The sequence below is a fragment of the Aedes albopictus genome, chromosome 1 (assembly GCF_035046485.1).
Source record: "Aedes albopictus strain Foshan chromosome 1, AalbF5, whole genome shotgun sequence".
Lineage (NCBI taxonomy): Eukaryota > Metazoa > Arthropoda > Insecta > Diptera > Culicidae > Aedes > Aedes albopictus.
This window is the reverse complement of record NC_085136.1, coordinates 274,088,303-274,115,584: the sequence shown is the minus strand read 5'-3', so window position 1 is coordinate 274,115,584 and position 27,282 is coordinate 274,088,303. Positions and strand designations below refer to the sequence as shown.

The 27,282-nt window shown below is 41.7% G+C and overlaps 1 protein-coding gene across 1 annotated transcript in view; it reads right to left on the bottom strand.

Moving 5' to 3' along the window:
- Window positions 1-27,066, bottom strand: part of LOC115263769 (delta-1-pyrroline-5-carboxylate dehydrogenase, mitochondrial) — a 33,572-nt gene extending 6,506 nt beyond the window's left edge. The window contains exons 1-6 of the mRNA XM_062846785.1: window positions 26,577-27,066; window positions 4,154-4,630; window positions 3,924-4,095; window positions 3,672-3,859; window positions 3,017-3,607; window positions 2,834-2,952 (exon numbers count right to left, since the gene is read on the bottom strand). Coding sequence (XP_062702769.1) covers window positions 2,834-2,952; window positions 3,017-3,607; window positions 3,672-3,859; window positions 3,924-4,095; window positions 4,154-4,630; window positions 26,577-26,626 — 1,597 coding nt within the window. The 5' untranslated portion in view covers window positions 26,627-27,066. The remainder of the gene's footprint in view (window positions 1-2,833; window positions 2,953-3,016; window positions 3,608-3,671; window positions 3,860-3,923; window positions 4,096-4,153; window positions 4,631-26,576) is intronic.
- Window positions 27,067-27,282: the final 216 nt, after the last annotated feature.

Below are 27,282 nucleotides of genomic sequence, written 5' to 3'. Positions count from 1 at the left end.
TGTTTGCCATGGGTTTTATTGTCTGTCGGTTGGAATCAAGACAGCCATTCAATCAAAAATTGCCATTTTCTTGGACCACAAGTGTCGCAACTGTTTCGCATCTAGTGCACTGTGTTGCTGACAACAACGGGAAGGATGCGCACTACTTTTCACATGATTCGAAAATGTCGCGAGTTGGGTCACGTCGCGACTTGATTGTGCGACGTCCGGTTTGATGGCGGCCCGGTTTCGATTATAGTCACTATATATACCTACAGTGGCGAATAGAAAATCTTAAGAACTGGCAACAGGAGTATATACTGCCAACACTAGAAAAAGTTCAAGCTTTCGAAAGACTTTGTGTTTTCAGAACATAAGTTTAATAGCTTTACGGACACAATACTCCCTTCGTATTCAAGCTCTCTCGAAATGACATGTTCAATTGGCTCCGATAGGTCCATCCGCCAGACTGTATAGACCTATAGTGACTGTAGTTTGATTGGTTGTTCTCGGTGATATCATTTTCGCAATCCGGTACCAAGGCCATGGGAAGGATCGGTGCCGGATGCAGCTCTTGCCACTGGGGGTGGGGACCTTTAGAGATAGGTGAGCTTCCGCTTAGGACTCGTAAGGGGCAGGTCACTTTCTGTTTCAGGAGTGGCTCCACCAGCTTTCTCAAGTTATCCAAAAGGTTGCTTACAGTCCTTCCGATACGAGCAATCGTCTCTAAGGCTCAACCGCATTTCCTATTCATATGGGAGATCTCTTTTTTACATGTTACTGGAGAAGCAGTGTTTCCTTACACTTGCCATCAGGTAGATCAACCCCTGCGCCAACTTTATTGGTGATTTTATGGGCTTTCTGTTTTCTGCCCACGGCTGGTGCCTTAGAAGGCTTGGCTACGTCCGCCTCTTTGGACTTAGGTGCCGCCTTGCGCGTCTACTCTGGTTGTACGCTTAGACATAGTCTATACGACTTGCGCCGTAAGACCATGCAGCCCCGCCCGCTCCCCAATCTTTCGTATTTATCGCTGTTCCAGACTTTTTTGGCCTCTCGGAAAGAGAGCCCAAGGCCAGACTGTAACTTGAGAACTTCAGTTTCCTGCTCGTAAATACGGAACTTACGATTGGTAGGCGCTAGGCGGATGATTGCCATGGCAGTTAGAGCAGAAATCCTTTGCTCTACATTTATTGCTGTGTGCGTTCAAGATGCAAACAATGGCCAAATGCGCTTCAAACGCGGTAACACAGTGTTTCCAAAGGCAACTTACCAACCATACTCTATATCACGCTGACTCCCGCTGACTTCGGGTTGTTTGTTGAAAAATCTTACCGCATGTGGTGTTCCCGCATTTGATAGGTATTTGCGTTTTGAACGCACACAATCAATACCTTCAGTGGCGTGGGTGCCTAAATGAACTCAACATTGAGTATTGGAGTTGTACCCCTTCCTACTATGCCTGAACCCGCAACAGTTGTAACACTGTAGGGGCTGAGAGAAGTAGGGCCAAAAGGAGAAAATTAATAGACCATACTAAAAAATACATTTATATAAGGTTCAGTAGACAACCAGTTTATACAAGAAAAGGGGCACCACGTGGTTGTAAGAATAAGTGTCAGATACCCAGAATTTTAACTTAACTAATCTTTCGTGGAAAACCGAACACGACCTATTTATTAGGTGTCAGCTTTGCCATCTGCAGTATGAGAAGAAGCTGTGGCCATTTTTGTTAACGTTAGGGTAGGGCGGGGCAAGATGAGCACCCTAAGGATCACGTTGAGTTTATTGAAAGTTAACACAAATTTTCAAAGTACCTCTCAGTAGTTCCTTTCTATATCATGTTTTCTATCACCCATAAACATGGGAGGGTTCAAAATTCACAATAAGTATGATTTATTTGACTAAACAAAAAAGATGTTTTATGGTCAGTTTGAACATGCTACGGGGCAAGAAGAGCACTTCATTAAAATCCCAATATTTTAACAATAAATTGGCCATACAGTGATTGATATAGTGAACCTTGTTTATAGCTATGGTATCACGTTCTAAAATTATCATATTTTTTTCGATTATAAAAAAAATGCGGTTTCATAATACTTCATACAAAATGACCCGAAAAACAATAAACGATTATTAAGTAGCTTATTTTTAGGAATTTGCGCAACCAAATAGTTGCAGAGGTCACGGAAACCTATGTTCGGCACTATTGAGTGGATTACAATAATTTCTAAATATTTTCTATATTCCCTTGATGGGGAGTAATGGGTGCTCATCTTGCCCCACTATAGGTAAATAACTAAAATTGAATAAATTTTAATGTTTGTTTTTAGAAAAAAAATTCTAATGTAAATTAAAATGCTTTGCAGTAAGCTAGTAATGTTGGCTGATAACCAGAATTATGGTAAAAATTTGATTCTAACATAAAAACCTTATTTTTTTCTGCTGATTTCTTATAAGAAAATGCTAAAAATCGATGCTATTGACTAACTTGACGATATTTTTTCAATCGTTCATTATGAAGTACCTTTTATCAGGTTTACAAACAGGATGAACATTATTCTAACGGATTATAAAGTTGTTTGGGCAAAATTCATCATAAAAGTAGTAAAACGGAGGGGTGCTCATCTTGCCCCGGGTGGCCATCTTGCCCCGTCCTACCCTACTTTAAACTATGAAGTTCATTCGTGACGGCACAAGGTGTGAATCATCTCTATCGTAAAACAGCTTACGCCTTATTTCTTGGATACCTCAGGATGATATTCCTCACACCCGAGAACTAGAGTTATGTGCGAGTAAATTTCTCTTTTTGACTTTTTCGCCTGTTTTCTCTACTTCAACAAAGGCTATGACTTACCTGACATTCGACCACCGCCAAACGGCTGCTGTCCAACTACGGATCCCGTTGACTTGTCGTTCAGATAGAAGTTTCCAGCCGTTAGCTTGAACTCCTCCAATGCACGCTTTAGGAACCCTCTGAAATCGAAGACAATTTGAATGGCATCAACCCTGAAGGTAACCAATGCTAGCGCCCACTTACTCATCCTTGGAGAACACGGCACCGGTCAGGGCGAACCTCGTCGAGTTGCCGACCAGCTTCATCGTTTGATCCAGATCCTTGTCCTTGTACACGTAGATGCTCAGCACCGGGCCGAAGATTTCCTCGGTCATGATTTTGTCCTTCGGGTCGGTCGACTGCACGATCGTCGGTTCGATGAAGTATCCCTTGCTGTCGTCGCACTTGCCACCGGCCAGGATCTGCAGGTTCTTCGAGCTCTTGGCGTGATCGATGTACGACTTGATACGGCTAAATGCTTTGTCGTCGATGACCGCCGACGTGAAGGTGGAGAAGTCCGTTACGTCTCCGATCTTGAGCGTGTCGCGGGTCTTAATCAGACCTTCCTTAACCTGTGGCCACAGCGACTCGGGGACGTACATGCGCGAGCATGCGGAACACTTTTGTCCGCAGAACTCGAACGACGATCGGATGGTTCCGTTGACGACCGACTGAACATCCGCCGACGGATGCACAAAGTGGTAGTTCTTGCCACCGCACTCGCCAATCAGTCGGGGGAAGTTGTTGTAGATGTTGATGTTTTCGCCAACCTGACGCCACAGCCGGTTGAAGGTTCTGTGAAGTTGAACAATTTGATGAGATACAATTGGAAGCCGTGAATCTTCAAGTGGACACTTACGGTACGGAGCCGGTGAAGTTGATACCGGCTAGGTGGGGCGACGCGGTAATAGTGTCGCCAAAGACGGGACCATCGGTTGGAATGAAGTTGACCACACCGGGTGGGACACCGGCCTCACGCATGATCTTAAAGATAACGTAGTTCGAGAGGAGAGCCGTGTCCGAAGGCTTCCACAGGACTCCGTTGCCCTACAATGGAACAAAGGGTAGAAAAAGCCATCTTTTTGGTTTCTCTGAATTTGCGATAACTTACCATCAAAGCAGGAGTATACGCTAGGTTGCCACCGATGGCGGTAAAGTTGAACGGACTGACGGCGGCGATGAATCCATCGATGCCCCGGAATCGTAACGAGTTCTTCGTCACTTTGCTGTTTTCGCTGATCGGTTGATATTTGCTGGCCTCCTTCAGATACACGGTGTTCATCCTAATAAATCAAATTATGAAGATTAGCTTAATTCAACAAAGAAAGAGCCCTCTGTTACCTAATAAAATCAATCAACTCAGCCGCTGAGTCGATTTCCGCCTGGATCACAGTCTTGGCCTGTCCGAGCATGGTGGCGGCGTTCAGTTCCGCTCGGTACGGCCCGGCCATCAGGTCGGCGGCCTTCTGCCAGATCTTGACCCGCTCGCTGATCGGTGTCCGGTCCCACTTAACCTGCGTTTCGGTGGCAGTCTTGATGGCTTTTTCCACGAGCTTCTTGTCGGCCCAGTAGAATTGGGCGATCTTCTGGCTGTGGTTGTGCGGCATCACCTGATGCCGTACATTGTTGGTGCGGAACTCTTCGCTGCCGATGATGATGGGGACATCTTCTACGGCGGAGGCGGTCTTTTTGAGGGCCGCCTCCAGTTCTTTGCGCTCTTTGGATCCTTTTTTGTAGGTCAGAACGGGTTCATTGACGAGGGGATATTCCGGCAGCTTCATATCGGGCACCACCGAGCTTACGCAGCGGACGCCGTACCTGGAATAAGAATTAAAGGAGAAAAAATAGGATTAACTCTCAGGCGGCGGTGCTAAAAAAATAGCCTCAGAAGACGGTGCCTACAAAACACCGTTACACTAATTTTTAGAAAAATCATATCTTCTTCGTTTTATACCTAAATGTAAAAATTTTTATATTGCCGAAAACCTTGGGGCCTCAGCTTTCATAATAATTTCTCATACATAGTCGTAGCGAGGAAAAACGATAAAAAGGGCTCTGCAAAGGGAGGCACCTCCTTCAAAACAGCGTTACACTATTTTAAATGCTTATATCTCTGCTGATATTCCATATAATTACAATTTTCTTACACCATTGGAAACCACCAACACTCCCCTTTCTAGAAAAAATATCGAACATAGTCGTAGCAAGGATAAGGGCAAATGGGGCCCCGTTTTTCAAGCAAATCATGATTTTCTTCCACGGTTAGAATCTTCAGGTGGGGTACTTCCAAGAAAAATTGCAAATCATGGGCGGAGTCAGGAAAAACAGTAATAAGGGGCAATTCTTCCAAAATTGTCCAAAAATTTCAAAAAATCATAACTTGACCATAAAGTAACAAATAATCAATTTTATAGCGCCATCTAGAAGCTGAGAAACTTGCATTATCGAGAAAAATATTACACATAGGCGTAGCCAGTGATATGTGCTCACAAGGGGCAGAGAAATTGAGTTCTCAAATCACTACAAATAATCAATATTCCATACTAATTTCTCAGCCATTAAATCAAAAATTATTCTTTACTAGCTGTCCCGCAAACTTCGTCCTGCCGTTTTGTGGTGGTTTGACAACTGTTGAGCTCAAAATAGCACCGCACTCTAGATTGGTTTCATTTCGATCGTGTTGATTTCCTTCTCAGCTCATGAAAAATCAGTACTTTATCATTTTTTTTACTTTTCTAATTGAGTTTCGTAACTTTTTGTACATATAAACACAGCCACCACAAATATGAATCAAACCATGCAAGACTCATGCTGATCGGTCCGTCCGTTCTTGAGTTTTGTTGCCTCAAAGGAACTTCAAACTCATTTTTATATATATAGATAGATTTATAGATTTATTATCCTTGTTAGACACCAGAACCCACCTTGAAAGTATTAGGCATAGTCGTAGCAAGGAAATAGTGAAGGGGGTGGGGGGGGGGGAGTGATGAGAAAGGTGTCTTTAAATATGTTTCTGTAATTTAGGTATTTTAGGTAAATAATGGCTTTTTTCCACGAAAAGCATCTTGAGACGATGTACTATATAAGAAAAATAATATAATACATTGGCGGAGTTCGGAATAATAGTCATAAGGGGCAGTTTCCAGAAAAGTATACACAAAATTTTAGAAAGCCATAGCTCAACAAATTCTAATTTTCCTTCACGAATAAAATGTTGGGAATCTTTTTTTAAAGGGAAAAAAATACACATAGTTGTAGCCAGTAACATGAGTTCAAGAGGAACATTTAATTTTAAAATCAGTCTACTAACATTCTCTATTTATTTTTCAATTTCTAAATTGGAAATGATCTTCAAAAAATGGGAAGGGGAGCAAGTTTTAGGTGTCCCCAAACCATTTTATTTCTTCCACAAATTCTTAAGCCCAATTTCGTGTTCAACAGGAATCGCTCAAGATATTTCTTGGTGAATACTGGTAGAACAGAGAATATCATTTGAATCATTTCTTAACAACTTCATACTGCGACCAAAGAAAAGCGGTTTCTTAGGAAATACAGGCAATGAATTTTCTATGCATGAAGATAGGCTTATGTTTTCCTACTGAACTGCAAATAGCCTTTTGGTAAAAAAAGTTCAAAAAAACGCAAAAATTAGACGAAGTTTGGAAATTAGTAGTAAGGGGCAACCACTTAAGGCGAAACTGGAAGCATTTCCTCATTTTTTTTGGTTTTTGATTTTTATTAAATAACGAAGCAATATTTTTAAAATCGGGTTTCGTGCACATGTGGAGTATGGATCAGGGTATCTTCTGATTTTTTTACGCGGTAGAAAATGTTTTTCGTTTTTGCAAAAACCATTTTTTAGTGAAATTTTGTTCAAAAATGGTTTCTGCAAAAACGAAAAACATTTTCTACCGCGTAAAAAATTCAGAAGATATCCATACTCTACATGTGCACGAAAATCGAATCTAAAAATATTGCAACGTTATTTAATAAAAATCAAAAACCAAAAAATGAGGAAATGCTTCCGGTTTCGCCTTAAAATAATTGCTCCTACGGAGGAAAATCGTTTTCATAAAAAATAAAAAAAGATTATAATTAAAAAAAACTCTTAAAAACCTCTTAGTGGGATCATTTAAGGCAATATTCCATGGATTGTCTCAGAAGTATCTCCAGTGATTTCTCCAGGAACATCTTCAGAGATTTTATCCAGAGATTTCAGCTGGGATCCGTCAAGCAATTGCAACTGTGGTTTTACCAGCAATTCCCCTAGGAATCCTTCAGTAATTACTGTTATACCACCAGGAGATCTTCAAGGGATTTCTCGTGGGATTTCTTCAGGAATTTTTGCTGGGATTAAGCATGGCAATATTTCGGACATTCTAAGTTCTTCCGGAGAATCGTCTTCCTTCAAAGATTTTATCCAGGGATTCCTCCAGTTATTTGCCATGGGATTCCTCCAGGAGCGCTTCGTGCAATTCCTCTAGAAATTCCAGCTGGGGTTCCTCACGCACTATTCCTGTGGTTCTTCCAGCTATCCTTGCTAAGACTCCTCCAGAAATTCTAACTGTGGTCCTTCAGAAGTTCTGCTAGGGATTCCTCTAGAGCTTTTTCCTGTCTTTCTTGCTGTGATCCTTCCGGGCAATCTTCCTGGAATTCTTCTAAAAATTCCTTCAGTTGTTTTTTTTTCAGGGATTTCTTCAAGGGCTCATCCAGGAAATCGTCCAGAGATTTTATCCAAGAATTCCTCCACAAATTCATTAGGAATTTCTGCTGAAACTCCTCTTGGCCTTCCCTTGAAGATTTCTCAATTAACTCCTCCTGTGATTCTTCCAGCAATTCCTCCTCCAGGATATTCTCCAGGAATGATTTTAGTAATTGCTCTATGCATTTATCTTGGCCATCTTGCTGGAATTTTTCGGGAAATCTTTCTGAGATTTTTTTTCAGAAATTTCTCCTGTGTTCCATCAGGGTCTTCTCTGTGGATCCTTCAGAATACTCTACCGGTTCTTTCAGGGACTTCTCGAGGTATCTCTCTAGGTATTTCTTCGCGAAATTTTCCTTTTGATTTTCCAGACATTCCTGATGGGGTTTCTTTAGAAATTCCTGAATAGGATTTCTGTTAAAAATACTAGAATCTAGAAATTCCAGAACCCTTCTGAGATTTCTAACAGAGATTTTTCCTAAGATTCCTCCAGAAGTTCATCCGGTAATTACTCCAGAATGTTTTATCCTGGAGATTTTATCCAAAGATTTCCCCATAAATTTCTCACGGTATTCCTTCAGGAACTACTCTTGGCCTTCCTCAAGCAATTCCTGCTGTGGTCCTCCAGAAATTCTTACTATAATTATACCTCCCGGCATTATTCTAGGGATTCTCCTAAGAATTTCTTCTAGGATTCCTTCCAAAAATCTCTTGCTGGGATGATTCAAGGCAAACATTCAAGGATTCTAAAATCTGTAGAACAAGAATTTCGGGAGATAATATGTCTCTGAAATCCCATCAGAAATGGCTGGGGGAATGCTAAATGAAATTCCTTGAATATATGCCAACAGGAATGCCTATAGACATCCTTGGAGGAATCGGTAGAGGTACTCTGGAGAAGTCCATGGAGGAGTCCCTGAAGGAATCGCAGGAGAATTTTTTGAAGGAATTGTAGGAAGATTGTTCGACAGAATCCAGCAAGAATGCCAGGAGGAATCCCATACAACAGTACATATAGTGTATTTTAAAAGCCGATGTATAAAGAGTCGCATGACAGTATTGAACCATTTTTAAAACTTGGCCCTGAAACTTGATTCCGGAAAATCGGTAAACGGATTCCAAAATGGTCAAATGTATTCATATGGTATAAGTTTCAAAATCATGAAGCTTGACATGTCGCATGATGGTGTTTATTCATCTTCGAAAAATGGACTGCGGAACCACCGGCACCGATTCCCGTAAAGTCCGCAAATTGGTTCCAAAATGGCCAAAAGTATTTCGAATATCACAAAAATAGCTGAAAAATGACGAAGTTTGAGATGTCGTATGATAGTAATGAATAATATTCAAAAATAGAACACAGAACCAGTTCCTCGGAACATCCGTAAAACTGGTTCCAAGACACTTAATGACCGGGATGAACTTTCAGACATACTTTTCTAACATTCTAGTCCACTTAGTCTGAAAACTAACGTTTCCCTTATCGAAAATTCACTTTTCCCAATATGGACAATTCCAATGACCCCTTTTGATTCCGAAATAACTCCGGAACCAGGTGTCCATTCCAAAAATCCTTAGCAAATCCCTTAATTTGATAGATATGTACTTCTTGTGTTAAAATTTGGTTGAAAAATATTGGAAAACAAAAAAAAGTTATAGCGAAAAGAGTGTTTTTCCGAACTTTTCTTAGGGGGATGGTTACGGAAGGGTTTTTAATAAAGTCGAACGGAAATTTAATAATCTATTTCAGAGATTTCATCAGAATTTTAACAGGGATGTTTGATGGAAATTCACCAATGCACAGTGTTTTATTTTGCCGATTTCGTGCGCTTTTTTAATAACTTTTCAACCGTTGATTTTTGCAAGATTCTCAGCTTCTAAATACACTGATTTCCAGCATCGTGCGGCGAATGACACCCTCCTTATCTGAAACTGTAGAGAGTTTGGCAGTTCGTGTCAAAAATTCATTTGAATCCATCCACTCCGAGCAGAGATATAGAATTTATTCGCGTTTTATACATATTTTTTCCCACTGTGCAGCGGGTCATGAACAGCAGAATGTCCTGAAGATTCAGGTTTCTGAAGTCTTACATACTTACAGATCAGACTAAATCTGAGTGTCCTCTGCTGTATATAGCAGTCGTCTCCTTACTACTCGGTCCATGACTGTGTTCTAGTTCCACACCCTGCGAGAAGGGTTCGCAAATCGTCCTCCATTTGATCGACCCACCTAGGACGGATGACTCTCGAGAATCATTTGAGTCGGGTTGCTATCCGACATCCTGTTGACGTGACCCGCCTACCGTATCCTCCCAATTTCGCGGTGTGGACAATGGTTTGGGTCTCTCAGCAGCTGATGCAGTTCGTGATTCATTCGCCTTCTTCCAGTCTTGTGTTCCATTTCCTCCGTTTGAAAATTCCAAGGGTCCAAGGGTCCAAGTTCCTCTGCGCGTAGAGTCCATGCCTCTATGGTCGCGAACTATCGGTCTAATAAGCGTTTTGTAGATAGTTTACTTTGGGCTGCAAAACGGTGAGTCGATAAGGAGAGCATCCAACATAGCTCTGGTCCTCACAAGTTCCTACCTCATGCTTCCACGGGTCAAACGATGACAAAGACCGCCAGCTAAGAGTTGTGTGCTTAGCTGGTAGTGCAGCCTGGGCACTGTTGTCCTTCTGACTTCAGCTAGATTGAGGAGGTACGATCCGAGCGTCTGTTCACCAAGGAGGTGCGGCTCAAACAGCGTCTGTTCTGGCATCCAGCGGCTGAGTATGAAATGCTGTATTGCGTCAGCTATACCTAAGAAGGCAGCCCCTTCAACGCAATGTAGGCAGCGCGGCCCCGGTAAGGTAGCCTGCTGAAAACCTTCAAACACCCAGAAAAGCAATAGTAGAGTAAACGGATTGATTCAACGGCAACAGACCCGGCAACGAATAAAGGACAACGATTGGAAAGTCGGATCTTGGAACGTGAGAACTTTGAATGAACCCGCACGTGTTGGGCTCCTGGCTCGTGAACTGCGTAATGTCGGCGTTAATGTGGCCGCTATCCAGGAGATACGCTGGCCCAAAACTGGAGAACGCGAATTCCGAGCGGTGGATCCCATCGCCAACACTTCATTCAAGTACCACATCTACTACAGCGGCGGCGATAAGGCAGAACGTGGAGTTGGCTTTATAGTGATCGGGAAGCAGATGAAGCGAGTTATTCGGTGGAAGCCGATAAGCGACCGAATCTGTGTGTTGAGGATGAAGGGCAAGTTCTTCAACTACAGCCTGATCAGCATCTATGCGCCAACGAACGACAAACCCGATGACATGAAGGATGAGTTCTATGAGAGCCTTGATAAGGCCTACGGAGAGTGCCCAAAACAAGATGTCAAAATAGTCATCGGAGATGCAAATGCGCAGATCGGCAGAGAAAGTTTCTTTCGGCCTGTCATTGGAACGGAAAGCCTTCATTCTGTTACCAACGATAATGGTCTGTGCCTTGTGACATTCGCTGCTGCTAGAGGGATGGCAATCAGCAGTACCTACTTCGCACGTAAGAATATCCGAAAACACACCTGGCGACACCCGAGTGGTGACACTTGCTCCCAGATAGACCACGTGCGGGTCAACGGGCGGCATTTCTCGGACGTCATAGATGTGAGGTCCTACAGAGGCCCGAATATCGACTCGGATCATTATCTTGTAGCCGCTAAAATTCGGGCGCGATTATCCAGCGTCACGAGTTCAAGAAACAACAGGACGATGCGTTTCAATATCCAGCGCTTGTCAGCCGAAGGGGTTGCTGCACAGTACCATCAGAAGCTAGACGAGAGGATAGGAGAGACCAACGGATCTGGAGATGTCAACAGCTTATGGGGAATTATCCACGAAGCAGTGACAACAACAGCGCAAGAGGTGATTGGTACCGCTCAGCGACGCCAACGTAATGGTTGGTTTGACGAGGACTGCCAACGAGACGAACGAAAAGAATGCCGCTAGAAGTCGAATGCTTGTGGCCGGTACCCGGCAGAACAGAGAGCGGTACAGGGTTGCAAGAGCAGAAGAGAAACGAATCTACCGCAGGAAAAAACGGCAACACGAAGAGAATGTTATTGCTAAGCGCAGGAAAGTATGGACAGGAACGATATGCGGAGGTTTTATGCAACTGTCAATGGCGCGCGGCACAAGACTGCGCCAGTGCCCGCCATGTGCAATGACCGAGAAGGAAATTTGCTGACAGACAAAACAATGGTGGCAGCCAGGTGGAAGGAGCACTTCGAAGATTTGTTGAATGGTAGCAGAGAAGGAGCACCCAGGAACAGGATTAACATAATGGATGACAGTCAAGCACTGGAACCACCAACACTGGATGAGGTTAAAAAGGCCCTTAAGGAGCTGAAAAACAGCAAGGCTGCTGGGAAGGACGAAATCCCGGTCGAATTTCTTAAGCACGGAAGCTAGCAGCTACATCAATCAATCCACCAGATTATTATAAAGATTTGGGCGGATGAAGAATTGCCCAGTCATATGCCCAATCTACAAGTAAGGGCACATACTGGAGTGCGCCAATTATAGAGGGATTACCCTTATAAATTCGGCGTATAAGATACTGTCGCGTGTCCTGTTCAACAGACTGCGACCTCTTGAGGAGTCCTTCGTCGGCGAATACCAGGCTGGTTTTCATGAGGGCCGATCAACGACGGATCAAATGTTTACCCTGCGGATGATCCTAGATAAATTTCGGGAATATAACTTGCAGACTCACCATCTGTTCATTGTTTTTAAAGCAGCGTACGATTCAGTGAAAAGAAATGAGCTTTGGCAGATAATGTCAGAACATGGTTTTCCGGCGAAACTAATTAGGCTGATACGCGCAACGCTGGATGGATCAAAATCAAGTATTCGGATCGCGGACGAAGTGTCTACGTCGTTTTTGACCTTGGATGGATTGAAGCAGGGGGATGCTCTTTCAAATTTATTGTTCAACATTGCACTCGAAGGAGCGATTAGGAGGTCAGGCGTGCAGAGGAATGGCTCTATCATCACACGGTCGCACATGCTCCTCGGTTTTGCGGACGATATTGATTTCATCGGCATCGATCGTAGGGCAGTGGAGGAAGCTTATGCTCCTTTGAAGAGAGAGACAGCGAGGATAGGCTTGATGATTAACTCTACCAAGACGAAGTACATGATAGCGGGTAGAGACAGAAGCAGGCCTAGTGGTGTTAGTGCTGAGGTAGTGATTGATGGGAATGTGTTTCAAGTTGTTGAAGAACTTGTTTATCTTGGAATACTTGTGACATGTGACAATGACGTTTCCCGTGAAGTGAAAAGGCGTATTGCAGCTGCGAATAGGGCCTTTTACGGATTGCGTAGTCAGCTTAGGTCCCGTAACTTGCAAACGCAAACAAAATTCGCTCTGTATAAGACGCTCATTCTTCCGGTTGCCCTCTACGGTCACGAAGCGTGGACGTTAAAGGAGGTAGACCGAAAAGCTTTTGGAGTTTTTGAGCGCAAAGTGCTGTGGACAATTCTCGGTGGGAAACAAGAAAATGGAGTGTGGCACAGACAAGTGTACGAAGATGCGAATATTGTGAAACGTATAAAATACGGCAGACTTCAGTGGGCTGGACACGTAGTGCGAATGTCGGAAGAAAGAATAGCGAAAACAATATTCAGCAGAGAACCCGGTAGAGGTAGGCGACTTCGTGGGCGGCCGCGAACTCGCTGGCTGCACGCGGTTGAAGAAGATCTACGATCCCTACACGTTCGGGGAAACTGGAGAAACATCGCCCAAGACCGACGAAGATGGTGCTCTACTATACGCTCGGCATTGTAGTTAAGTTACTTTGTAGCCAACAAGGTATCAAGGTAGGTACTATACCTATCTCATCGCGTTCTAAAAATTTTGTCGATGGGTTCAAAAAAGACTGAGTTATAGCGGAAAAGTTCCCAAAATAAAAGCCCTGCCGAGATAGTTTCATTTCCTTATTCTTTTAATTTCATCTGCTTCAGTCGAGTCAAGTACAAGACACCGCAGACGACCTTACGGTTGAGGTCGAAATACGTATCTGTCAAAGGATGCAAATTCTTAGTGGAATTCAAAGGAACAGTACCTAACGCGATTTTCTTTTTACTGAAAAAAAAAAATCAATTAAGGTCGAACTTTCGCCCCACCTTACTTTTGAGGATTACCCTAGAAATTACTTCTAGGTATTATTCCAGGAATTTGATCTAGGGTTTTCGCGAAGACTACTTCATTAAGAGGACATGCAACTCTGGTATTTTCCCATACTAACGACAACCGTCACCGACAACACCGCCGCCTGGTGAGCTAAGGTGGTACTTTTGTGTAAAAGTGTAAGAGTGTATTGGTGCAAATATGAAAATTTACACATACTATCATGAATAGTGCCACCTTCATCCGGGGTGGCGCTGCTAGCAGAGACTCCCGATTTTCAGCAGTGCTGCAAGTCTTCTTGATAATGTGGTCTTCGGTTTTCGCCAGAAACTCGTGGGGGATTTCCAAAAGAAACCTATGAAAAATTACTAGCAGGACTTACTAGAAAATTCCCATAACGATCCCATAACAACACGCCTAGAGAGGATTCCTGGTAGATTCCAAAAAGAACTTTTGAAGAATTCAGAAAAGGATTTCGTGGATGATTTTTAGAAGGAACTTCTGGAAGATTTCCAGAGTTAACCCAGAAAAAAGATCCCAAAAAGAACTGCTGCTAGAATTCCCGATGAAACTCCTCCGGAAAAAAAACTAATATAGAAGAATTCCCGTAAGAATTTCTGAAAAAAAAATCCATAGGACCTTTTAGAAAAAAATTCAAGATTATCTTTTTGGATAAAATAGGGTAATATCCAGAATGGAGAATCCATATTCTTTGAGAACTTTCTGGAACAGAAGTGTCTGGTTAATTCCCGAAAGAAACTTCCGGAAAAATCTCAAGAATCAGCAACTTTTTTAGGTATCTAAACATAAACTACTCATGGAATTCCATTAGATAATCAAGCGGAATTAATGGTTGGTTGGTTGATTGCCCTTCATACTAGAAACGGCATCGATTGGAGTGCGAGAACTACAGTGGAATAATACTTGTCAATTCTGCGTATGAGATTCTGTCCGGAATTCTGTTTAACAGGCTGACAACCGATTGAGGAGTCCTTCGTCGGCGAATAACAGGCGGGTTTTCGAGAGGGTCTATCAGCGACGGATAAGATGTTTACCCTGAGGCAGATAAATATCGATAAATATCTGAAGTACAACTTGCAGATTTATCATCTGCGTTTGTTGATTTCAAGGCGGCGTACGATTCAGTGAATAGAAACTAGTTATGGCGGATTATGATTGAATATGGTTTTCCGGCGAAGCTGATTAGGCTGATTCATGCGACGCTTGACGCATCGAAATCAAGTATACGGGTTGCAGATGAAATTTTGTCATCGTTCGTAACCTTAGACGAACTGAAACAGAGTGATGCTTTTTCGAACTAACTGTTCAACATAGCACAGGAAGAAGCGAGAAGGAGAGCGGCCATGAATCGTGGACGTTTGAAGAAGTTGACCGGAGAGCCTTTGGAGTCTTGGAACGTTAAGTACTGCGAACAATACTCGCCGGCAAATGTGGCGGCCTCATATAAACTACAAACTGTACCAAGTATTTATATATAAAGAAATGAATATAGTGAAGCGAATGAAACACGACAGGCTGCGGTGGACTGGGCACGTCGCTCATAAGCCGAAGGAACGACAAGCTAAACCATATTCAGTAGAGAACCAGAAAGAGGCCGTCAGACTCGCGGAAGGCTCCTCGCGAGTAGACATTTTGCAGTTGATGAGCACCTAAGGACCTAAACGTTCAGGGCGACTGGAAGCGATTGGCCCCGAACCGAGACCAGTGCAGGCGAATGCTGCCTTCGGCATAGCCCATCAAGTACGTTATTATCTTAGAATCCCAGAAATATTATAAGATCCGTATTCAACTTTCCATAACTTTGACGACAGTTTTTAACTTTATAATGATCAGTTGTCACTTAAGACAGTTCTATTACCGAAGTGCGGCAATAGAAAATAATTGTCAAAATCTTCGAAAAAAAACTTTTTTTGTAAAGACAAATAGGTATAGGGTAAGTGTACCAATTATGGCTATAGTATCAATTGTTCGTCATAGTTGATTTTCACTCTTTAATGATGTTAATCAATAAGAAAAAAATAATGTGAGCAATAGATCACGTTCACAAAAGATGGTTGCACTGATTTGAACTCCACATTTTGCTCGAATTAAGGTAGAAATAATTAATTTTCCTTAAAATTTCGGCTTCCTTGCACCCTTTTCGCCATAGTGTACCAGTTATGGCTAATCCCATGAGGAATGCATGCAAATAGTGCGAAAAGGAACCGAATTTAAAAAATGTAACCATAACTGGTACAGGGTTCCTATCATTGACAACACGCTCTAATGAATACTAAAAGTAATTTTGGCTCAGTTTGTATATTTTTTCTGTAAAGTATGGAAACGAAGCTATCTTTTAACATATTGAAGACATTCGTTGGTCTTCTCGTTATTTTTGTACAAATAGTTTTCCTTAGGTAGTGCCATAACTGGTACAGGTACCCTATTATTAAATTGATGCACATGCATCATATATTCTACAAACACTAGTGAAAAGATATCGTTTTACATATTATTTGCGTCGTAGACATTGCTAGGAGTGTGAAATTCAGGGTGCGGCTGTAGAAAGTGGTTGCATTGTGGTGATAATCAAAAATGCATTCTTGTTTATTTATTATTATTCAACTTTTAAGTAACACGGCATCTTGCTGGCATGTCTGGAGTGATATTTGCCGCTTACTTTTCCTAAAGCCGTAAAAGGCTAAGAGGTGTAAATTATAAATGATAACTTTCCACCGGCTGATCGATAATCAATTTGTTTTCAGGATGATATCGTTACATATATCTAGGTAGATTTCGCGTGAGAACGGAAACCATCAATAAAGCGGTTGGCGATTGTTTACACTCTTCTATCTCCAAGTGACGCTATGTAGCAGCTACATCACATAATATACCGACAAAATGCTTTTCAGAAAGACATTGACATCAAATTGACGTCTATATTTAAAAACATTACGCGAACCGTGGTTGAATGGTACGGTTGCATCTTTTCGACCAACTTGGCAATGACAACAGCTGAGAGGGAAGCTAAAAATATCTACAGTGCTCGGTTAGAACCATGTCAAGAAAGAAGGCTTCATGAGAAAAGTTATCTAATCGATTGTGGCATAGGGAAACATTAAGGCATCAGCTGATAATGATGAACACCCTAATTCAAGAATTAAAATGAAAGAAACGATATACATATATTTCTATAAGTCCTAGCACTAGCAGGCATGTTCTCCAAAATACACAGTCATAGTCAATAACAGTTGGTCGGCATTCTACAGGGGATAGACAAAATGATCGGGACAGGCAAAATTTTCACTTTCCAAAAAATGTTCAACTAGCTGTAACTTTTCGAAAAGTGCATCAAATATTCACAAATTTTTACTGTAAGTTCTTCAACTAGTTGTGTATCAGTGGACAAAATTTGGGAAAGATCGGACAATTCTTCACAAAGCTATAAAGATTTTTGGAAAAGATAAAATTATCCGATAGCCAACTTTGAGCTGTTATATCTCCGGATTCAATGAGCCGATTGCAATGAAATTTTGACCATTCATGACTTGTATAATGAACTCTGGGAAACATTTGACTTAACTTGAAATTTTTAACAAGCGAAAAAGTTATAGCGATTTTATTTTTTTCACGATTTTTTAGTAAATTGGTCTATTTTGAATATGCATCCCATTACTTTTTCAATTTATTGGAGGCTATGTTGTTACTTTCCTTCAAAACGCATTTATATATAAGCCAATTAGAGGGAAACTAAATGAATTATAATTAGTATCTTGAATTTTGTAACGATGTTGATGTTTTGGATAATTTGGTGTTTTATTAGAAAAATAATCTAATCGTTATAATTTTCTTCCGTGTTGAAAATATCAAGATAAGTCAATGGTTTTTCATAGCTCATTATACAAGTCTTGAATGGTCAAAATTTCATTGCATTCGGTTCATTGAATCCGGAGATATAACAGCTCAAAGTTGGCTATCTGATAATTTTACCTTTTTCAAAAATCTTTATTACTTCGTGAAGAATTGTCCGATCTTTTCCAAATTTTGTATACTGATACACAACTAGTTGAAGAACTTACAGTAAAAATTTGAGAATATTTGATGCTCTTTTCGAAAAGTTACAGCTAGTTGAACATTTTTTGGAATGTGAAAATTTTGCCTGTCCCGATCATTTTGTCTATCCCCTGTATCTACACAAATAAAACTATCACTCGGTCTACATTAGCTACACACAACAAGGCGTTAGTAATGTATGGATGAACGAGACGCTACGGAATTGAAAGGTAGCAATATGCATTGGATACACACATTTAGCACTACCATCCACTGACTAGTTTCGCTATTATTGTACAAACAGTCATATGGAAGCTATACAGCGTTCTTCGGTAGACGTTTAGGTCTCATGAGCATAGTTGCACGTAAGGTGCGAGGAAATCGTCTACAGTTGGCATGCATTTCATATTATCTGATTTGTTCTGTTTCAAACAGGTGGCAGGTAGGTATATAAAGTACACTTGCTCTATCGCTCATGAAAGGAGCAATACTTATCTAGATATCTCCAAACAAAGCAATAAATTACTCTTATCTCTTCTAATTATACAGATATAAAAGCGAGTTTCAGATAAGATTTTAAAAGAAAACACAGCGGGGGCTAATCGTCGTCTCTTGCTTCTCTTTAGCTCTGTTGTTGATACCGGTTCAAGGTCATGGGTATCAAATTCCCGTGTTTGGCTGTTTGGTTGCTACTCCCGCCGATCGAAATAACCGATGCTTTGCAGGCAAAAGCAAACTGCACTCGTATAGGAGTTGACTTTGGCAAACTTTCGGTGCCGGTTATGTGATGGTGTGATGCTTCAAATTGATTGTGTGACACCAACAAATGAACCGAAGCAGCCAATTCGCTTCTGTAGATAGATAGCATAGGATATCTTTGGATACAAATATACATATCGGTATAGCTTGTTGGCAACTAGCGGCTTCAATCGGTCCGGTTCGCTAGTATCAACTGGTAAAAATACGTTTGTACGTACATATACGAATCAGTGCCACTGTGCCAGCTACCCAGAGATGAAATCATTTTAAGTGACCGTTAATTTTGATCACAGCTAGAATTGGGGTTTATGCCCCTCGATGAATGTGAACTTGTCTCTGGCAGGGTGAAGTTTTTGGCACGTTTCCAAATCTTGAGCTTGATCTGAATGATTGAATTTCGTTTTTTGAAACTTCGATCTTTGATTGTTTATAAAGGGCAGAAGTTTAAGTCATTTTCAGGCATCTAATCAATGCATTGGAGCACAACAATGTGATTTTGGGCTAAAGTGGTAACCTATTAATGAGAGGATAATTGTGGCCAGATTCCGAACACGGTTTCGAAACCTTATCAGTTATCATGATCCAATGTTACGCGCCATCCGATGCTACCGAAATGCAAGCTAAAGTTAACTTTTACAGTGAAATGAACGCTGTCGTGGACAAGACTCCGAAAGGTGATATCAAGATCCTCATGGGCGACTTCAACGCGAAGGTTGGTTCCGACAACTCAGACTATGAGCACGTCATGGGACGCCATGGCCTCGGAGAAATCAGAGAGAACGCTGAGCTGTAGGCAGAGTTTTGTGGCAACAATCAATAACATGGTGATTAGGGGATCGCTCTTTCTCCGCATCGACTAGTGCAGGGGTTTTCAGACCTTTCGGCTCACGCCGATTGGAAGACGCTGCAGTGAAAAGGTCCTTCGTCGAGGAGCTGAAGAACCGTACTGCGAATATTCCGGAAGGTGGAAGCATAAAAGATCAATGGAATGCCATAGAAAACGCCTTCATCGCCACCAGGGAGAATAATTTAGATAAGCAACGCAAGAAGAGAAAGCAGGGGATCACAGATGATATTTGGAGGAAGTAAGAGGAGCAAGCAAACTCCAAAGCCGCGATAAAGCGAGCGAAAACACGCGGAGCCAAAGCCGCAGTTCCGTTCCTGTAGACGGGACAAACAAGCTTGGGCGGACTTCCTAGCCGTCAGGCGCAAGGCTGTCCGTGAGAATATCATCTGCCTCATTGAAGCACAGTACAGGGCATTTTCGTGCTGCATTACGGTGTCTTGTCCGATCCCATCCGGGTCGTTGCTGAAGTGAGGCAAGAATATATGCTATCACCGCAACTGTTCCTCATCGTAATCGACGGGATCCTGGTAGGTGCGATTGATCGTGAACCAAATCGTGGGTTGATGTGGCAGCCCATTACCATGGAGCACTTAAATGACTTTGAACTGGTTGATGTCGTTACTCTCTCAGCACAACGGCGCTCTGATATGCAGAGTAAGCTCGATGATCTTACCGAACGCCCCTCGGCGACAGGTCTTACCATCAGCGTCAACAAGATCAAATCGTTGGATGTAGACACGATTAACCCTTCCAGTTTTGCGGTAGCTGAGCAAGCAGTGAAGAACGTCGGAAGCTTCCAATTTCTTGGTAGCCAAATGAAGAAATGAGTTCAATGACCAACAAGTTCTGCAGCAATCGGTCATGTATAACTGAGTAACTTCTTTTTTCGTTTTCTCTTTTTAAGCTTTACGTTCCCATTAAAACTTAGCCAGCCACTCTTTAAGTTAGAATGCCCATAGTTATCGATGGGAGAGTTCTCTTGGCTTGCCGTTGGATGAAAATCTTTTGTATTCTTCAAAGAGTTTCTTCTGGTTTTCGCAGAAGTTCCTTGTGTATCTCTCCAGGAGTTCTTCTGGAAAATCAAATCCTCTAGGGATTCTACATGAGCTTTTTCGTAGGAATTTCCATATGAAGTTCCACCAGGACACCAAGAGTTTCTTCTGAGATTATTCCACGAAAACGTTCACCGATTGCTGCAAAATTTTTACAAATTATCTTAGGATTTTTTATGCAATCTCTTGGAATTCCTCCAAAACTACTACCAAGTTTTCTTTAGGCAGGGGTTCCTTATGTTATTCCTCCAAGAATATAATATCCTTCTGAGTATCAACCAGATTTTTAAATTCCTTCTAGAGTGCCTATGGGCATTCCTTCTCACCAGGTATTGAGATTCCTTAAGAAATTGATTCTGGGTTTTACTCAGATGGTTCTTTTGAAATTCTTAAAGAAGTTCATCCGAGGTTTTCTTCTGAAGTTGGTTTCTGAAATTTCCCAACAACTTCTCTCTAAGATTTCTCCAGGAGCTTCTTATGGGGTTCCTCCGAAAGTTTTTTATCATAAATTTTTCAAATTATTTTTTCTGGCGTTCTTTCTGGGATTGCGCACCGAATACAAGGCTAATAAACATCACAAGTACTTGTGGGCTTCAGCTAGGAATTTCTTCTTGGATTTCAGCAGCTATGTCATCTCGATTTTGTCCAGAAATTCGGTCTTGGTCTGCTCTATGATCTCCTTGATTTATTTCCAGGAACGTCTTAAGAACTTCTCCCCTACGATATCCCCTATATGTTCATTCTAGGAATCTTCTAAGGGTTGCTTCTAGGAATCTTCTAAGAATTGCCGTCGAGAAATCCTCCAGGAATTCCTTCTGCTAGTCTTCCAGAAGTTCCGTCTGTAAATCCTATATGATTTCTTTGTTTTCATCCTTCAGAAGTTACTTTTGGGAATCTTCAAGGGGTGCTTTTACGGAATTCTCCTGCAGTTTATTGTGGAAATCTTCCAGGATTGCTTTCTAGCAAATCTTCGAGAGGTCCTTGTTTGAATCCTCCAGGAGTATTTTTTGCGATTCCCGCAAGAGTGTCATTTGGAGTTCTTTATTGTAATCTTATATCGGTTGGTGAATCTGAAGCAGAAGCGAAGCTCCAGAGTCTCGAGGACAACGACATAGATTCTCTTGCTCAATTTTCCGACTGGGCAGCATCGATAATTGTTGTACGGAAAGTGGACAAGCGATTCGCATTTGTGGAAACTGTTTCTCCGCGATCTGAATAAAGCGCTGCAGTCCAACCTTCCATTTGCTGTCACATCCAGAGAGAATTGTTGCCGTCAATACAACTGTCTTTCAACAAGAGGTAAGCGCCATGGGCATGGCACCACATAATTGTCAACATGGTTGCTGGTATTCCCAGAGTCAAACGCTACTTGGCCGACATTTCCCTCTCTGGCTGCAACAGGGAATAACAGCAAATTGCTTCATAAACGAATTTCTATACATCCATAAAGTTTCATCGGCTGATGAGAGGCTACTGAGCCTATATGGTCATGTTGGCACGAAACACGCTGAAAAATATTCTTTTAATGAAGAAATGAAAAAAGTTTTTGTTAGAAAAACTTTTTTTCCTTAAATATGTCACAGCAACATTGGTCGGAGAAAATGTAGGTAATTGAAATACCTTTCTCAAAAAAAAAAAAAAAAAAAAATCATCGATTTAAAAACATAGGGTTTTTTGCAATATTGATTTTAATTTTTAAAACCTTTTTTTCAGTGTAGAAAGTAGTTTTATATTTTTATGATATTTTTCTACAAAACTTCAAAGAATTTCACGATACTCCGCCACACAACACTTTTTTGTAGCTTTTGTCATTTTTGAGTTACATCGATTTAAAAAAATCAATGAAAAAAAATTAGGCCCTCTTCAAACGTTACTCTTGAAAAATTTCGAAAAACAAAGTATGCAAAGTTGCTTAGAAACGCCTCTTGTTTATGTCCATCAAGTTTCATTTGATTCTGAGAGGGTGCTGCCAGCCCCATAGAAGGGTTGGCGCAAAATTCGTCATGCACATCGTGCATGTCTAAGATCAATGTGAATCATTGCTGCCTATTCCCGTGTAAATGAGGAGGATATAAGTGGTGGGGCCCATATAGCCGAGGCGGTAAACGCACGGGTATTCAGCATGACCATGCTGAGGGTGACGGGTTCGATTCCCGTCGGTCCAGGATCTTTTCGTAAAAGGAAATTTTCTTGACTTCCTTGGACATAGAGTATCTTCGTGCCTGCCACACGATATACGCATGCAAAATGGTCATTGGCAGAGGAAGCTCTCAGTTAATAACTGTGGAAGTGCTCATTAGTATGGGACAAACATCAAATCCTCGCTCCAGTCGACTTTTTTGATCCCATTTAGGTCATATATGAACTGTACAAAATTTCAGCGCAATCGGCGAAACTATAATTTAGCGCAAGCGGTTCAAAGTTTTCATAGGATTTACTATGGGAAAAGTTACACTTTCAAACAAAAAAATCCCTGAGGTCGGTCTTTGTCTCCTTAATTCAAATTGATCAATGCTTCTTGTAGAAAAATCAATTATGAAATTTTCCTTCGAAGACCGCAAAACAATTGGATGCTTGTGGAAAAAGTTATTGATTTATTACCGATTAGTGATCCAACGAACGGCTTTTTGTTTTGTTTTTAGTTATTAACTGAGAGCTTTATTTTTTATTTATTTTTTGCATGACAGTGGGTCCCATACTAGTGCTCATAGAACACTAAGCTGAGAAGCAGACTTTGTCCCAATGAGGACGTTACGCCAAGAAGAGAGAGAGAGTGGTGATGACCCGAAGATACGGTGTAATCCGACCCATGCCTAGACCTTTACTTCCCGTTTGACTCGTTGGATAAAAATGAGTAACAACAATATAAGCAAAAAAAGGTACCGGCTACCTCTCTCAGCCGGAAAAGATGGACACAGACCAGGGAGACTCTCTGGAGCAAATCGAAGCCCAGTTAGACAGCAAATCACTGGAAAGCATGTCCGTCCACCTGTCCATCAATCAACTTGACCGCATCAAAAAACTTCCGAGATGGAAGATAGTGGCGAGGACAATGGAGTAAACAACATTATCAAATCAGCTGTGGCTAGACCGTGCGAACCTCAGAACCCAGACTGGGTTAAGCTGAGTGAAGCTGGGAAAAAGCGTCTGAAAAAGCTGTTGGATCAAGGCGGAGGCCTATCGCCTAGCACAAAAACCGTGCGAAACTTCGCAGCCAGAGTCAGCGAAAAGGCCCAGAGTTGATCTATCTAGTGGGGAAAGTAAACAACACCCAAAGAAAACGAAGGCGCATTCACGCCCATTGGCAGGCTACACAAGGCCGCCAGGAAGCCTACCAACGTTATACCGCACTAAGGGGATTCAGGTGGCCAAAAATCGAAAATTGACTTCGGTAGTTGAAAGTATACCACTTGGACCAGTAAACCCTAGAATATTAGTTTGCTAATTCCTATACTTATCGAGATATTAGTAGCAGAATGAGACCATTGCCGATTTTTGGTAGAACGAATGAAATGTTCAACTTTACATATCTTTTGCTTAAATGAAAAATGTCATACTTTTAAAGTAGTTTCTAAAAGCTTGCTTATAAACCTTTCGAATGATGTATCAGACGTAGAAATGCTGATTGTAAAACTATTAAATGATACCACATTAAAAAAATCAAATTTTCTCCATACAGACCGTCCCATACAAAAAAAAAAGTTTCGCAAAGTTTCGCTCCGGAACTACTTCTATGTCTTTGTTTAGGATCTCTGGGAGACATTGAAATCAAATTTGGCTGTTACTAGCTGCTATTCTGCAATTCCAATCAAGTTGTCGGCGATGATTGAGATATAGCTATATAAAAGCACCCTATTGGCCATTAAATACCGCTGAGGAAACATTTGGTCGTCATGGTCGCTTTTCTCGGTAGATCAATCATAGTGCAGTCTAAATCTGGTCTTGGATCTCTTAGCGAAGCGTGTTTTCACGAATTGGAATACATTTTGTAAATAGGAACAGAAATCCTTAAACGCCTAAAAGTATGCAATGCCCTTATAATTTCATGCTGTTGGAAACTGTCATGTTAAAACATCCTATTCAACATGTTTTCCAGGCATAAATCCTACGAATAGGAGCAAGACATATGCAATTGACACGAAAATACTTTTGGCCACCTGTTTGTAATGAGCCGCCCCATAGTGCATCGGTGAACAGCAGGCTACAAAGAGACAATAAAACTGTCCGGGAATATAAATGCCCAGGATAAACTCAAGAAGGGCCCAGCTAAACACACTGGTCCGAGCGAAAAAGAAACGGGGACAAAGCCCCCGAGAAGAGGAGGTAAGCGTACCCAACCCAGGAATCCGAAAGTCCAGGACAATAAGATAGAGGAATCGCACTCCACTACTCAAAAACCGCTTCACACGGGAGTTATGAGCTAAGTACGGATAGAAATAATTCCAAAGAAATACCTAACGACAACTCTAACAACACAACCACTGATTTTGCTGGAAGACACCATAATTAATGAAGTAGTTGAGAAGCGGGGAACAACAGTAAAACCGATCTTCAGAGGCTGCACAATAAAAACAGCACTCCTAGCATACAAGTGTGGGAGGGTGGGAGAACTCTTAACGAGCTTTTGACGAAAAGTATATTCCTAGATCGGAAATCATGGTAGCCTATCTGCCAAAAATCGCCACGAAATCCAATGAGGAGATAAAACCATTCATAGAGATCCAGAACGACCTGAGCACGGACTCTTGGAGAGTTCTCCAGAGGACTATTCCCAATGGGAACGACTACTTCATTTGTGGATGCTCCCTTCCGACTGATCAAGGTTCCTCGGAAGTAGACAGGGAGTAGCCTGTGCTGTGCGATACAGAAAACACCCATCCTAGTTGGCCCGTACGAAATAATTTATTAGAGAAACATTTATTGCAAAGCAAGCCGTGTTATGCTGACAGCAAATCTTGCTTTTCAAGCTTCATACAGTAGAATAACTAGCTACAGAATGTTAATGTCGCGAGTGTTCGTGTGACCAACATCTAGTTTGCCACGCCCTTACAGCGTCAGTACCGGTCCTACAAGTGTCAAACCAATTTTTATAGTCCACTGCACGAATTTATTCTGGCCTGCTTACTCTTCAAAAAATAAAAACAAATATCATGTCACTTAATTTTGACACTAATCTTTCATAGTTTCTTTAAAATTGAATTACTTCAGAAAATCAACGACGGAAGCACTCACTTGTACTCAGATACACTAATTTACTATTCTCTAAGCTCAGAAGCCTGCATTCAAAAAACCGCGTATGGAGGAGTTTTACTTTGTAGTTTTATCTAAAAGTTTGTCGAACAAAGTAAGGGTCGCACACGTATATCAAAATCGTGGCAGAGCTATGAATGCGACTCTCCACGGAGTGAGCATAATTTGCATACATCGTGTGGAGAGTCACCTTCATTGCTGTCTTACGGGTTCAATATGCGTTTTTGACCCTTGCTCTATTCGGCGAACTTTTAGATAAAACTGGTAGGTAAAAGTCCTTCATACATTGTTTTTTGTTTGCAGGCTTCTGAGCTGAGATAATAGCAATTGAATATATCTGAGTACAAATGAGTGTTTTCATCCCTGCAGAAAATATCAGACATGTGCTCGTTGTCAAAGTGATCTCAATGAATCCATATTACCAGATCCACAAATAAAAAATAATCTGAAAACAACGGCATTTAAAGGGCCATATGCTGTTTGTTTTGGTTTGCTATCATGAAGTGCATACCCCGTTTTCCGACGGGGGAGGAAGATCAGAATCAAAACTCTCAGTTTTCTCTCCTCTCAGTTTCACACACCAGAGATCGCATCAGTGCACCAGCATTCATGGCCATATCCACATCGCAGCGCGCAAGGGCCTTGTGCAACCCATGCAATATATTATACCCGACACCGAGAGAGCGCACACCTTGCCTATGAGTAAATGCACTGGCTACAAGACCGTATGACTCGTCCCATTACGTTAGAGACGGCTAAATTTGATCAGATTGAAATATTTTTATCCTTGGCATCAGATTCCCACAATGTTTCCGATTTTTTTTGTGGGCGGGGGAGGTGACAATTCGAAAATAGATTCATAATCGACATACACAGATATAGTTTTTCGCAAAGCAAATGGTTCAACGAACTAAGTGGGAAATAATACTGACCTTTGCATACTGCTGACCAGCAGGCCGCCGTTTTTACAGACTGCAAACATTTTGTTTCTTCTATTCTTCTCCGGTCAATCAAAGAAGTGGGCCTTTTCCGCCTTATTACGTGACCACTTGGTTACAGCACCAAAATCGATTTCTCGCCACACAATGCACTCACTACACTTCTGGTATAACTCCTATCCTTTTCGCTTTTTTCGAAGGTGGACAGGAAGCTCTTCTGGCGTTTTGCCCTCACTTTTCGGATCGATTTCCAAGCACTCAACACACTAATTTCCACTATAATAGCACCCTCGCACTTCCAGCTACAAAATATGGCTCTCGAATTCGATAACGCAGCCCCAGAACAATCAGAAGGAATCTAGATAGTTCCCTCTGGTTTCTGTCGCGAAAATTACGTAAGTTTCGCCAACCGAAAGAACACCCGACCGATCGAACGACCGACAGACAGTATATGGTCTATGCGGGGCGATGCGAATGCAATTTTCCTTTCTGCTGCTACTGCTGATGGCTATTTTGATGACTCTCGCACTTGATACTCATGGTTCTCTCAACTAGCAGAGAGGGAGAGCCTCATTGTAGTAAGCTTTTTGCTTTGACAGGTTTGTTGTGGAGAAGTCGAATGTGCGCCGGCTCCGGTTGCCAGTAGTTGGATATTATCGATACCGTATTCGCGGATAGTAATTCAATGTTAAAACTAGCC